This window comes from Entelurus aequoreus, linkage group LG04 (assembly GCF_033978785.1).
Source record: "Entelurus aequoreus isolate RoL-2023_Sb linkage group LG04, RoL_Eaeq_v1.1, whole genome shotgun sequence".
Classification (NCBI taxonomy): Eukaryota; Metazoa; Chordata; class Actinopteri; order Syngnathiformes; family Syngnathidae; genus Entelurus; species Entelurus aequoreus.
In genome coordinates this window covers 49,913,023-49,928,182 of record NC_084734.1, presented here as the reverse complement: position 1 = coordinate 49,928,182, position 15,160 = coordinate 49,913,023, and the positions used below count along the sequence as shown (strand labels likewise).

At 39.1% G+C, this 15,160-nt stretch overlaps 2 protein-coding genes across 2 annotated transcripts in view; one reads left to right on the top strand and one right to left on the bottom strand.

Moving 5' to 3' along the window:
• Nucleotides 1-10,529: 10,529 nt before the first annotated feature.
• Nucleotides 10,530-13,784, bottom strand: pigh (phosphatidylinositol glycan anchor biosynthesis, class H). The gene is made up of 4 exons (XM_062045137.1): nt 13,016-13,784; nt 12,649-12,858; nt 12,489-12,572; nt 10,530-12,396 (listed from the first exon to the last, which is right to left on the bottom strand). Exons 1-4 carry the CDS (start codon nt 13,190-13,192, stop codon nt 12,325-12,327), a joined length of 543 nt encoding a protein of 180 aa, XP_061901121.1. The 5' UTR covers nt 13,193-13,784; the 3' UTR covers nt 10,530-12,324.
• zfyve1 (zinc finger, FYVE domain containing 1) overlaps nt 13,652-15,160 on the top strand; it is a 12,712-nt gene continuing 11,203 nt past the window's right edge. Inside the window, exon 1 of the mRNA XM_062045132.1 lies at nt 13,652-15,094. Coding sequence (XP_061901116.1) covers nt 14,603-15,094 — 492 coding nt within the window. The 5' untranslated portion in view covers nt 13,652-14,602. The remainder of the gene's footprint in view (nt 15,095-15,160) is intronic.

The following is a 15,160-nucleotide window of genomic DNA, read 5'->3' as shown; positions in this document are numbered from 1 at the left end:
GGTTGGCAAGTATGTACTAACATCATGTGTTTTATTTTGTACATATGTAGCATCATCTACAAAGATACAAAGAATTGCTTTTGCGACATCCAGTGAACACATTTAGAACAGCAGTTTCTTTCATTCCAAAATTTTTATACTTAGCAAACTCATCCCGCGGGCCGGATAAAACCTGTTCGCCGGCCAGATCCGGCCCTCGGGCCGTATGTTTGACACCCCTGCCTTAGAGCCTCATACTAAACAAAATCAAAGCACTCATGGAATTTTTATATTTGATGTTTTGTAAACCAAAAACAATAGTGTGTAGATATACTAAGAAGTAAAACATCAATAAAAACGGCCTGTATTTCAGCTGGGTGATATAAATTAAACTCTCAACTTCACTCTAAGGCAGTTTTTTTAAATATATTTATTTAAAAAAATCTTTTCAAGGTTCCTCATTGTTTAACGTTTGACTATGGCCTATTTGTCCAAAATATGCATATTCAAGCACATTTTTACATATTTTTGGCCTAAATTAAGCAAGTTTGTACCTAAAACTGGATAAATGAATTTGAATGAACAACTTTAATGTACTGTATTGCGCAGCAGGTCATAATTTAACCTTTTTTTTTTTACAGGTTATATCTATATCACAGTACAATACTTCTTATTTTCGACTGCTATGTCTACTATTGGTTTAAAGGAGTGTAAAGGTGACTACATAGGTGTTATTTCATGTCAAAGGGGCTTTCATACCATTTAAAACTGGTCTTAAAACAGTTGTTTTAATGCTCCATTTATGAAAATATTAGATTTATAAAGAATTCCTAGTTCACAGAAATGTACATATTGGGTTAGGGTTTGGAACCAGCCATAAATGAGGGCCGACTGTAGGTGAAAAAACTGTGTGAACTGTGATCTTAATTGCCCATTTGTGCTCTTTTTTTCCATTTTCCAAACATTCAAACTGTTTTCTTCATAATGTGCTTTTACTTGGAATATTCTCCCAACTTAATCTATCTTTTTTGCAACTTTGTTCTTGTAAAAATACAACTATAACTTTGTATCCGTCATATTTAATTTTTCCCCTCATATTATGAATTTATTCTTCTAAAACTAAAATTTTTTCCTGTAAAATTACAACTTTTGCCCCTAATATGACTAAATTCTCCCAATATTTGTATTTTATTTTTGCTCTTGTTTTCTTGTATTTTAAGAATAGAAAATAATTAAAAGGGCCACAAATGGACACCCTCAGACGAGAAAGAGCAGTGCAAGCTGCTTGCTTCTTGCCTCCAGACCGACCAGCACGACCGGCTGGTCTACGCCTTATCTGCCGCCAGCTGGTCTGACGGGAACTTCCTTTCGTTTACCTGAAGTCTGGCAGGTGACACAGAAAGGGTGCGGCCTCTCTCCTCACTGGCTGTCTGCGGAAAGCTAAAAGACAAGTTTGTTGCCAACAAGTAATGTTATTACACTTCCTCTTGGTTTATCGCTACAGCATTATTCAACATAGTGGCAAATATTTAAACTACAGTTTGTAAATAGAGAATTTTGAATTTTGTGTCAAGAAGTTGAGAAGTTGCAGAGTGGACAGAATAGCAATGATGTCATGGCATTGCCTCAAAGCATCCAATCACATTGGAGACATTTCTCATCTACCTGGAAGTAAAAAAAAAAAAATCACCAACTTAACCGAGGAAAAACTTTTGAGTGACCTGATTTTAATTCATTATTAGGAACTTTGAGGTGCAGTTGAAACATAAACCACACGGACTACCGAGTATTAGTTCCTGGTAATAGAAAATCCTGGAAATGTTCAGTTCAGTTCAGTCTCAGTTTATTTGGAACATGCATACGATACAATATAATGCATCACACAATTCCAGTTGTTTCATTACAGCACATCCGAAAAGGAGTAGGAAGAAGCACAGCTTATTAATCCTACCTCTTTTCATACCTTAGCAATTGTATCCAATTTCCTTGTTCTCTGTAACAGAACAGTGAACACGGCGTGGCGAAGTTGGTAGAGTGGCCGTGGCAGCAATCGGAGGGTTGCTGGTTACTGGGGTTCAATCCCCACCTTCTACCATCCCAGTCACGTCCGTTGTGTCCTTGGGCAAGACACTTCACCCTTGCTCCTGATGGCTGCTGGTTAGCGCCTTGCATGGCAGCTCCCGCCATCAGTGTGTGAATGTGTGTGTGAATGGGTGAATGTGGAAATACTGTCAAAGCGCTTCGAGTACCTTGAAGGTAGAAAAGCGCCATACAAGTATAACCCATTTATAATTTATTATTTATAACAAATACATAATAAATAATATACCATAGTAAGTAAACAAATAATAAATACATAAATAATCATTAGCTGTCTCCCAATTCAGGGTCTGCATCCTTCGAAGGGCGAATTTGAAGGTCGCTTACGTCACAACGCTGCAGGAAGGCTGTCCCCATTCATTCAAATTCGAAGGCTCCTCCAAATGCAGCCGACGAATGCGCCCTCCTTTTCCTTGTATTCGGAGGATGCACCGCGACTATCCTTCGTGGCCTCCCATATCCCAAGATGCTTTGCGTGCCTTTGTTCAACCCGGATCTTTTTGACGATGGCGGCAAATACAAGCAGCGGCACCGGCAGCGAATACACTTTTAAATGTAAATATCCTCCGCAGGCTAGACTGTCCCATTTAACAATGGGTGACGCATCCTTCGGAGGTGCCTCCGAAGTTTCAGCCTTCTGAGGCTATGTAGGCCGGGTCCTGCGAAGGATGCAGACCCTGAATTGGGACACAGCTTTTGTCTCAATAAGAAAACAAATGTTTCAAGATGTTGTAGTAGAATTTCTAACCTTTGACCTAAATTTCTTGTCTTTTAAGAATGTCCGCTCATTTTCAATTCTCTTCTATTTTGTGCCATTGAATGGACCAGTTGTGGGACAAAGGTGAATATGGAGTTATGCCAACCTGTCTACAGAATGTTTAGATTTTCCAAATATGACTAGGAGATACAAGGTTGTTTTGGAACAGACAAAACCAAAACAAAACAACCGTGGCGCATTAGATAACAAACAATGACGCACAAGAGACATATAAAAAATGGCAGAAGACCGGAACTCGACAGTGATTTTGGCTTGTATGTGTCTTGTTTACTCCGGAGTAACATGTGGTCTGTCTGCACGGCTAACTTAATTCAACCTGCACTTCTGATAATGGGTAAATAAATTTGTTGTACTAAACTACTTTTGTGGCCTGTTTAAGCTTCGGACAATCCACTACAATGTTCATCATAATTCTTATTCTGTGTACTTTGTGAACACTTGTAGTTTGAACAGTCTCTTAATCTGAATCATATTGGTGCTTTGTTTGATTTCTTTGGTTAATCCATTCCATTATTTAATTCCACATACTGATATACTAAAGGTTTTAAGTGTTGTACAAGCATACAAATGTTTTAAATTAGATTTTCCTCTAAGGTTATATTTCTCCTCTTTTGTTGAGAAGAATTGTTGTACAATCTTGGGTAGCAGGTTATAGTTTGCTTTGTACATAATTTTAGCTGTTTGCAAATGCACCAAATCGTTGAATTTCAAAAATTGTGATTCAATAAATAAATATGTTCTCTATATCCAACATTATGTATGATTCTAATTTAATTGATCTTTTTTGTAACACAGTTAGTGAATGAAGCGCACATTTGTAGTTGTTTCCCCATATTTCTACACAATAACTCAGATATGGTAACACTAACGAGCAGTAGAGAATATGATGTGATTTTTGGTCTACAACATATTTAGCTTTATTCATTATTGATGTGTTTCTTGCTACTTTATGTTGTATATTTTTTTACATGAGATTTACAATTCATTGTTGGTGGGAAAGAGAATGATGTTATGTTATGCTGTGCTGTAATAAGCAGTGTTTCAATAAACATTGAATTGGTTTTGTTGGGCATTTTGTCAACCCTTTGGTGTACACCTGCATCACGAGCAAAACAAGCTTGTATTTTAACATGCTAACATTAACTTGCTAAGCGCAACAACACATTTGACTGAGGCATATTCCTGCAAAATTAGCTAAAAAGCTAGCATGCTAACGGTTTGTATGCTAACAGTTTGCATGCATGAAATAGAATATTTGTCTTTAGGATGTTTATACCTGTAAAATTGACTAACAAGCTAAAATTCTAACAGTAGCATGCTAGCCCGCTACCAGTCAACATGCTAACAGCACGTGTCAAGTCATTTGTGACTCTAAGGTGTATACCAGCAAAACTCTGCTAAAAAGCTAGCATGCTAACAGTTAACATACGCCAAGTAACAATAGCAACAATTAGCTAAAAAGCTAGCTTGCGATAACGCTAACAGTTAACATGCTAACAGTCAACATCCGTCAAGTATCCAAATATTTGACTCTGACTTGTATATACCAGCAAAAATTTGCTAAAAAGCTAGCATGTTAACACACTGCCAGTTAAAATGCTAACAGTTAACATGCTAACAGTCAACATCCATCAAATATCAAAATATTTGCTTAGCAGAAATTGACGAACAGTATCAAGCAGCATTTAGATTTAGGAATGGTTTCAATCGGTTGAGAAATGTGTGAGTAGTAAGTTTTTAATTTAATATAGAAAACTGTTGTGAAAAATGGGGAAAACTGGGATTTTTTCTGACATAAAAAATAAAATTAATAAGTGGAATGTGTTGCTGGTGGAATGGTTGAAATCGGTCGAAAAATGTGGGCGAAGTAGTTGAAAGAGAAAAGTGTGAAACGATTGGTATTGAAAAGTGAGAATTGGAAATTGTTAGTTTGAATGTCCAGGATGAGTAGAATGTGTCAACGGTGGAATGTTTGAAGTAGTTGAGAAATGTAGGAAATGTGACATTTGAAGAATTGTCCATTTATATTGATTGTGAAAAATGTCTTGGAAAATGTGGAATTCCATGAAATGTGAGAATTTTTTGGGAAAAAAAAAAAATCTAGCACGTGTGTCATGAATGAGTTGAAGCGTTTCAGAGTGCAATGGTAGTCGGGGGAGAAAGTGAATGACAACAGGGCGGAACAATAAGAATTAAAATACTGTGTTTGATTCACACAATTAAATAGGCTATGACTAGCCAGGATAAAGGACACACTGACACAAATTAAGACATGTGAGCGTGTCTCGTTCCACCCTTTGTACACATTGAAAGACACTTTGCTAGTTTTCTACAGTTGAGTAAATAAAGGATCACTGAGGGAATGCAAAACATAAGAAGTTTTGCATTCATTTCTGGTATTGGACCTCAACAGGGCAGCACGGTGGAATAGGGGTTAGTGCATGTGCCTCACAATTCGAAGGTCCTGGGTGGAGTTTGCATGTTCTCCCCGTGACTGCATGGGTTCCGTCCGGGTACTCCGGCTTCCTCCAAAGACATGCACCAGGGGATAGGTTGATTGGCAACACTAAATTGGCCCTAGTGTGTGAATGTGAGTGAATGAATGAATGTTGTCTGTCTATCTGTGTTGGCCCTACGATGAGGTGGTGACTTGTCCAGGGTGTACCCCGCCTAGCGCCCGAATGCAGCTGAGATAGGCTCCAGCACCCCCAGGCGACCACGAGAGGGACACGAGGAAGAAAATGGATGGGTTGACCTCAACAGGCGTACCTAATTAAGCGGAAGTGTCATTTACAGGTGCGACACATCACACACTCTCACTATCTTAAACAACTACTTTCTGTCCATCATGGCCATAAAGCCTGCAACACATCAGCAGTTGTGTAAAGAATGGCTTCTATGACGTCTCCCAAAGAACCAGACTGAACCTATTAGCCAGTGTGTGTGTGTGTGTCATTTGGATGGGCCAAACTCTGGTATCAGGTATCCCAGCATGATTTGTGTCACAAGTTTATCTGCTTTCAGATTCAAATCCAAACTGAAGCCAAGTTCCAGCTGTCATCCTGCACGCACCATGAAGAACAAACACATTTGTAACAAAAAGCCATGAGTCATTACTTCCTGCAGCAACATGGATTAACGCAACGCGGCTGCAAGGCATCGTGTGAAGACTGCATGTTACTGCTTTAACCTTTTGTACGTGCAAATAATGGAGTAGACATGATCTCTTCATAAAACCTTTGTTAAGTGAACATTCATGTTTAAAGTACATCGTCCATCGCCACATCACACCTCAAAGTTTGCTGCTTCAGTTAATCTTAAGATTTTTAATTTGTTTTAAGCACATCCTTCACACTTTTGGTCTAAATTAAGCATGTTTTACAAAGAAATATCAATACGACAATATTGGTCACTAAATGAGACCAAACCAATCAGAACACGCTGTTCAGTATCGTGGCATCTGATTGGCTCAGTTTCAGGCGGCGTTCCTGTATTTGATTAAACGAGTGTAAAGGTGACTTTGTGGGTGTTAGTTCATGTCTAGAGGGTTCTCATAATGTTACAACATGTATTTAGAAGGTCATAAAACGTTTTTTTTGTATGCTGTAGCAATGAAAACATTAAATTTATAATTAATTTCTACTTTTCAAATGTACCGGGGTCAAAGCCAAACCAATAAAAATGATAAGAGATGACAACAAAATGCTAGCAAGCATAAAAAGAAGCCAACTGCAGTTGCCAGTAAAATGTAAAAACAACAACAGGAGCTTCAGCTATTATTGCTATTGACTTTGAAATATTGAATTACAAATCATTAATTGCAACTTTCTGTTGTTGTCGCTCTTATGTCAGACTAAGAACACTACGGATTTTGGTAGACAACCTTTCCCAGCAGCCGTAATCACTTGTTACTGGATAATGAGGCAATAACTCTATTAGTTTTACAACAGGGGTATCCAAACTGCTGCTTCTGCTATTTTTCAATGGCCAATTGACAAAAAAAAGTTTAATAAATGAGTAATGTAACGAAAAGGTTGAAATATAGACACTAATAACACAAAGCTGACATGCGGGCAATTGTTTTCTCTAAACATTTTATTGTATTGGTTTTGTAAGTGAAAAATATCAAAATTGCCAACACATACTTAGATTTTTCAGTGTGCAGCCCTTAGTGGAAAAAGTTTCAAGTCATTTACAAAAGGTAAACATGGTAGGTTATAGGCTACTGAGAGCTGGCAGCTACCCAACAGCTAAGCACACAATTGCTTTTATTCCGTCACGTGACTTCTTCCCAAAAGGGAAAAAAAGTGGTGGTCAACCAAGCCTAGATGGCTGTTGTGCAGCAAGCAGCGCACAAACTTTGCAAGGGGTTTAGATCTTCCAGCAAAAAGAAGATACGAGCACACAATCTAACTTTGCAATAGAATAGATCTATTTACTTTATTAAAAAAAAGATTTGTCGAGTGATATCAAGTGCGACCCGTTGGTGGAGTTCTCAGACTTATCACCCTATCTTGTTCTCCGATGTCATTCTACACGACAAAACAGATGACAACTTGGAAAATCATGGAGGTCTACAACTTCTTTGTGTGTGGCTGTGTCAAGGAAATTGGTGTCAAGACTCTCTCTAAATATGGATAATTTTTTGCTCGGGTAAGGTTGCATTTCATAATTTAACTTAGCTTTTTGCAAGAACACGTCCAACAAACTAGCACCTGACAGCTCGACACCCATGATATCCATTTAACAAATATAACAATTACTGAATCATCACCATATTTAATTTTTGTTCTGTTGTCATATGTACTCTGACACATTTGTGTACAAAATAAACAAGAGGGGAGATTTAAAAGTACCTTTCCTGATAACGTATCATTGAGTTGAGTTGAGTTGAGTTTGAGTTTATTTCGAACATGCAAGCATACAACATGATACATCACAATTTCCAGTTTCTCTTTTCAACATGTTCGAAAAGGAGTAGGAAGAAGCAGAACTTATTTAATCCTACCCCTTTTCTTTTACATAACAGTTGCTAAAACTTTTTGTTCACTTCCTGTTCACAATTTATTCACAATAAACTCCATAAGTAATCACAATAAAAATAAATAATAGTAATAATTTAATAATAATTGGTGAAGTAAGTCATATTTCATATGATGAGATAAGTAAGATTACTTTAAGAATGAATGAATGAATGGATGAAATAAATTGAGAATGTTTGTCATGGTTCTTCTTCTTTGTACTTTGTAAACACTTTAAGTTTGAAGAGTTTCTTAAAGTGGATCATATTAGTACATTGTTTGATTGCTTTGCTTAATCCATTCCATAATTTAATTCCACATACTGATATACTGAAGGTCTTAAGTGTTGTACGTGCATACAAATGTTTTAAATTACATTTCTCTCTAAGATTATATTTCTCCTCTTTTTTTGAGAAGAATTGTTGTATATTCTTGGGTAGCAGGTTATAGTTTGCTTTGTGCATAATTTTAGCTGTTTGCAAATTCACTATGAATCATTGATCATTGACTCTGGCTTCCTGGTTTCTTAAAAAATTAAAATACAAACAATGTTAGGATAATACTTCAATGGGAAATACTAAACAAGTAAAGTATATTAAACATATATCAAACAAACCTTTAACGGGGTGGTCACTGCAAACTCGTGCCTCGACTTTGCTCCCTTGTACTCGAGTGCTTGCCACTTTTGTCGTCATCTTTGGTAAAATCTTGCAGTCATCCGCCCTGTCAAGGAAATCTGAAGACATTCATTCTCTTCGTGATTTGAACGGTTTGTACAGCCCAAAACAACACAAGCATAAGGCATTTTACTTCGAGAAAAGCTAAATGGCGCCTAGTACCCTTAATTGAACAATATTAAAACAGCGCATTTGTCAATATAAAAAAGTATTAAATAATTATAGGCGCATATTACTTACACATTCAAAAACTCAAAGGCAGAAGCGCATTAGAAAAAATCCAGTAACAAAGGTGTCCGCATCATTCCACTTACTGTGTCATGAGGTTAATTTAATTTCTTGTGGTCCCGAGGTGTCTTCAAAAAAATTATTACCACTCCACTTCCACTTAAAGACAGCATATATTCATTCCAAACAATAGGTCAGTGTTTTTCCTACCTACTATTATTCTGTGTTTGACTTATTTGGCGTGGCGAAGTTGGTAGAGTGGCTGTACCAGCAATCGGAGTGTTGCTGGTTACTGGGGTTCAATTCCCACCTTCTACCTTCCTAGTCACGTCCGTTGTGTCCCTGGGCAAGACACTTCACCCTTTGCCTCTGATGGCTGCTGGTTAGCGCCTTGCATGGCAGCTCCCGCCATCAGTGTGTGAATGTGTGTGTGAATGTGTAAATGTGGAAATACTGTCAAAGCGCTTTGAGTACCTTGAAGGTAGAAAAGCGCTATACAAGTATAACTCATTTATTTATTTATTTATTTCACTTGATCAAATGCTTTCTAATATTTCACACCACAAAATAATAGAAGTATGTATGATTCCTGCTGGTATTGTATCAGACCAGTATTGGCCATAATTCAAGGTCTTATATCAGTATTGTATACGAAGTGAAAAAATTGCATCTGGACAGCCCTATTAATGCAGGTCTTCCATGTGTTAGGAGGACCACAACCACCACTAAAAATCCCTACCCAATAATCAACTGCTTCTCACACCCGGGCAGACGTCACACATCCATGACTTGCAGTAAAGATTCAGCAGCAGTGGGAAGCAGATGATACAGAAGAGAATTGAAAATGGAAAGAAGTTTCATGGGCGGTGAAGAAAAGGTCGAAAGTAGAACTTAATAGGAGTTAAACGAGCGTAATTATTGGTCCACACCTCTGCCTAAAGACAGCCTCACATGGACTTTAAGTATCATTCACACTCAGGGTCCATGTGGAAGCCCTGAGGTACACCCCCACTTCAGTGTTGTTCCCGGCTGTTTCGCACCTCTGAGGTGGTAGCAGAGGGAAGGAGGAGGGCTATTATCCTGTCAGGGGCCGTAACGCTTCTCGCCGTGAAAATCACACCCTTGTGCTTGTTTTAGAGTCTTCGGGAGCGTTGGGTTCAAACACTTGTGCGACTCAGGGGGCCGCAGATGGCGTGGGAGTGGACAGAAAACACAACAGGGAAGAGAACCAGTAAAAACACTTGGAGAGGGTCTTTGGCACATACTTAATTCATATTTGTGGCCGTTAAATGCAATCATTGTGGTAAGTAGTGCCTAGGGGGCTCATGGAAAGCAGTTTTACATAATTAGATATTTTACACATTTTCAATGTTGCTTCTTATCCATCCATCCATTTTCTACCGCTTGTCCCTCTCGGGTTCGCGTGGGGGTGCTGGAGCCTATCCCAGATGCAATCGGGCAGAAGGCAGGGTACAGGTACACCCTCGACAAGTCACCACCTCATCAGAATGGATCCTATATATAGTTCTGATAAGTACAGTACTTATCAGAACTATATATAGGATCCATTCTGTTTTACTAATATATCTGTGTTGGCCCTGTTCTGTAATCAAATAAGCAGCAACCGCTTTGACTCACTGTCCGTTAAATGTTAGTGTGGTGCTTCCCCCTGCAGGAGAGATCATTGAACTACAGTTTCAACCTTTCTATGAGTGAATGAATAAAAGTGACGCAACATTCATTCTCTTTCACATTTTAATATGCAATTTTGGGAAAACATATGGAAAATACAAAACAATATATCAAATATATTTACACTAATATATAAAAGGCAATTAATATTGTTTGGCATTACATTTGTAATGTTAGTGTATTACAATTGAAATAGGCAAACTTGTCATGTTAAAAACAATTAAATTATATTATAACAATAAATGACATTATAGGCAAACTTGTCATGTTAAACAATTAAATTATATTATAACAATAAATGACAATACAGGCAAACTTGTCATGTTTAACTTTTCTTTATAGTCTAAAGCAACTATTAAACAATTAAATTATATCCTAACAATAAATGACACTATTATTGTGCACATGCTACATTATTATCTTTACAAAGGCCAAATTATAACACAGCTCTTGCAGGTGGCTGTTTGCAACTTTTATGCAGATGTCTAGAGAGCGCAAACTTTCTAAAGTGTTGTAAGCATTATATCCCGCTCTCTTATGGCTTTCAGCACGTAATGACATAACAATGCCTGTGAGTAATGCGTGCTCGCACTTCCTGCACGTACAAGACAGTGGTGAGTAACAAGCATAAACGCCAAGGAGTTATGTACTTAACAAAAAAAGGTGAAATAACTGAAAACATGTTTTATATTCTAGTTTCTTCAAAACAGCCACCCTTTGCTCTGATTACTCAATCGATTATCAATCAATGTTTATTTATATAGCCCTAAATCACAAGTGTCTCAAAGGGCTGCACAAGCCACAACGACATCCGCGGTACAGAGCCCACATAAGGGCAAGGAAAACTCACCCCAGCAGGACGTCGATGTGAATGACTATGAGAAACCTTGGAGAGGACCGCATATGTGGGTAACCCCCCCGCCCCCTCTAGGGGAGACCGAAAGCAATGGATGTCGAGTGGGTCTGACATAATATTGTGAAAGTCCAGTCAAAACATTGATCAATCAATCAATGTTTATTTATATAGCCCTAAATCACAAGTGTCTCAAAGGGCTGCACAAGCCACAACGACATCCTCGGTACAGAGCCCACATAAGGGCAAAGAAAAACTCACCCCAGTGGGACGTCGATGTGAATGACTATGAGAAACCTTGGAGAGGACCGCATATGTGGGATCTAACATATTAGTGAAAGTCCAGTCCATAGTGGATCTAACACAATAGTGAGAGTCCAGTCAATAGTGGGGCCAGCAGGAAACCATCCCGAGCGGATGGTTTACTGCTTTGCACACTCTTGGCATTCTCTTGATGAGCTTTAAGCACACCTGTGAAGTGAAAACCATTTCAGGTGACTACCTCTTAAAGCTCATCGAGAGAATGCTAAAAGTGTGCAAAGCAGTAATCAGAGCAAAGGGTGGCTATTTTGAAGAAACCAGAATATAAAAACATGTTTTCAGTTATTTCACCGTTTTTTGTTAAGTACATAACTCCACATGTGTTCATTCATAGTTTTGATGCCTTCAGTGACAATCTACAATGTAAATAGTCATGAAAATAAAGAAAACGCATTGAATGAGAAGGTGTGGCCAAACCTTTGGCCTGTACTGTAAATGTATATACGTGTTTGTGTGTGTGTTCTGTTAAACCATTTATTGAATAACAAAAGCTAGCATGTGGATTCCTTTATATAGTTTTTGGTTTGAAATATGTAACTTCGAGCAAATTGCAAACAGACCCTTTAATATTGTGTGAGTGTATTCATGCACTTTGGGAAAGGGGAAAACACAAGAGAAAATCCTCTATAAAATAAGCAAATAATGTATAAAATCATGACCTGGCGTTGACTGTTGTCAGCACTTGGAGAGAATCTCCTGACAGCTTTTGTAAACTTTAGTCAAACAGTTCAACCTTGGCTTTGAGCTCTGCAAGACAAACATATTACAATGTATTGTGATTTTAAGATATTATGTGATAACTGCAGGTGTATGAGAAGAAAGTATAGATCTATTTTCACCTGAAACAAGGGAACAATACGTGACACTCCATCAGAAGCTGAAGGGTCCTTCAGAAGTATGCAGAGGTAATAGATGATTTGATGCTGCAATGATAAACATCTCTTCAGCTCATCGTGTATATGAAGCACAACCAGCAGAAACACAATACTGCTTTATCACCAAGTAAATAGCTTCGTTGATGGCGATGTCCTTGACTTGGCTCATTTCGATGAAAGTGCTCGTTTCTCGCCCAGAGGCGTAACTGGAGGACACCTGGATGCCCACGGTGCCGATGAGGAGCACCGACTCATGATCCACCTTCACAAAGTGGATGTGGAGCATCATTCCAACCAGGGTGACCAGGATGGCACTGGACAGCACGGCGGTGTTCTGCATCAAAAAGAAAGACAACACAGCACAAATTGATGTTCTTCTCCATATAAGAGTTAGCAGTTAGAGGTGTAAAAGTTTGTAAGCAGTTTTACTTAGTGGAGGCAATATTTGAGAAATGAATGCAATATTGCTGATGATAGCAAGTCCTACTCACTTGAGTGAAGAAGAACACAGTATATGCAGCCAGCCACACACAGCAGGTGTACACCATCACCTTACCGATGGACATTTTAGGGGAGCTGACAGTGAACTCCCTGCAAAAGCTAGAGTGATTTTGACACTCCAGAGATATTGTTTTGCCACTAATGTCCGAGTAGGCTTCATCCCCCATCTTCAACAGAAGTGAAAATTAGAATAATAAAAGTTAACCGACGAAGAAAGCTAGCATTAATGCTAGGTGGTTAATATTAGGCTACTTCTATACATCCAAGGTCAGCTGTATACAATTACTAACTTATCTACATGCTTCAAAAGCGAGGAATGTCAATAACCTGTTTTATGCGACAGTAATTAAATATTCTCTACAACCTAAATAGCGCGACACAGGTATATATGTCACAGGTTATGACAAATACAGAAGTCACGGTGCTAAAAGCTAACCGAGCAGCTGATAGACTAGATATTGACACCGGGGCATCCCGGTAACATTAAAGCGAGGGTTAGTAAAAGCGAAAACTTGTCTCCAAACGTCGGTGTACGCCGGGTATTAAAACAAGCAAACCCTCAGATAACCAGCGGCTATCAAGCATTTTGGGAAGGAGTTTAAATACGGTACACATGTCACTTGTTGTCGAAAAACAGTGTTGTTATAAGATATCAAAATCGAGCTACAATAACACAAATCTAGTGTTTTTTTTGTCAAGCGCCGAGCTGACAAAGCGGGCAATGTCCTACAATTCCCAGAGTTCCCTGCGCCATCAATGACATTTGACCCCTGGATAATAACAGGCCGATCAGCTGATTTAAAGGCAACAACAACATCACTTCCTGGGGGTCTGATACGGAATAAATAACCCGGCAGCGAGCTAACTTCCTCCCGGTCAGGTTAGTACGTGGCACCGGTCGCTGTTTGTGATGTTATTATTAGATGTTGAGGCTAGTTTTAGACCGTGACGAGGCAGCGGTTTACAGTTAAGAGTCAGTCGTCGTCCGCCGGACTGCTAACAACAACTGCGAGGTCAGTTGATGTAAATGGTGAAGGTTGTTTTTTTTACATTACTAGTGCTGATTATTAATAACTGCTTAATGTAATTGAGTATACAAATAGCAGTGGACAAAGCAGGTAGCATTTAGCAACCTATTTATTACAGTGTAAACCAAGCAGAAGATGCTAGATAGATATTGTTAGCTTCATTAGTGTTTTGTCACAACAAAACAACAATTTAAGCCTGCACTGCTTTTTGATAGTATTGTGTAATTGTTTTCTAAGGGGTTCATATTATATACAGTAGTGGTGGTGTTAAAAGTATGTTATTACTGCAACACTAGCTAAGTTTGAGTGTTTATTTTACCCAGTGAAAGTGACATTTGGCCCATAAATATCCAGAACAAATAAATAATACACAATGCAGAGACTTTGATTAAAGTCTATGAAAGAGGATCAACATTATTAACTGACAAAGGCCAAAGGTCGTGGTTGTAGTAAAACTTTAGGTACAGTCGCACTGGCCATCTTTTAAAATAATCCTTTGTAGTAATAACCCATCTAGTTTTCCATTATCAGCACCTCTAAAAGTGGGCCATGAGTGGCCAAGGTCCAGCTGTAGATAAAGGGATGAACACCGTACTAGTCTGCCAGGAGAGTTACACTTGTGGGGGCTCCGACGAAGCCGCGTTTGAATGCGACGAATGCAGCAGCTTGCAGTGCGCCCGCTGTGAGCTGGAGCTCCATCGCCAGGACCGCATGAGGAACCATGACCGAGTCCGGATCTTCCCAGGCCATGTTCCCTTCTGTGACTCGTGTAAAGGGGACGGCAGTGGCGGTTCTGTCACGGCTGGACGGCTGCGAGCCGCGGTGCGCTGCCAGGGATGCAAAATCAACCTGTGTTTGGACTGCCAGAAGCGAACACACAGCGGAGTAAACAAGAAAAAGCACCCTGTCACGCCGTATCCTCCGGCCAAACCCCCTCAAGAGAACAGCGTGATATCCGGGGAGTCTGAGATGGAGATCCTGAGAGACCAGTTGGACAAGGTGTACAGCTTTCTGTTAGTGGACGAGAAAGAGGAGATGCAGGTACGTACCTTGAAATGAAAAATCTCTTGGATGGATGGCTGGGGGCTGGGTTACTCTTGTGAGGAT

Coding starts and splice junctions, on each gene's coding strand:
- pigh (XM_062045137.1), bottom strand. CDS start 13,192: ATGGGGGATGAAGCCTACTCGGACATTAGTGGCAAAACAATATCTCTG. Junction 12,859..13,015: donor CTGTGTTCTTCTTCACTCAA/GTGAGTAGGACT, acceptor TTTTTGATGCAG/AACACCGCCGTGCTGTCCAG. Junction 12,397..12,488: donor GTATTGTTCCCTTGTTTCAG/GTGAAAATAGAT, acceptor TTTGTCTTGCAG/AGCTCAAAGCCAAGGTTGAA.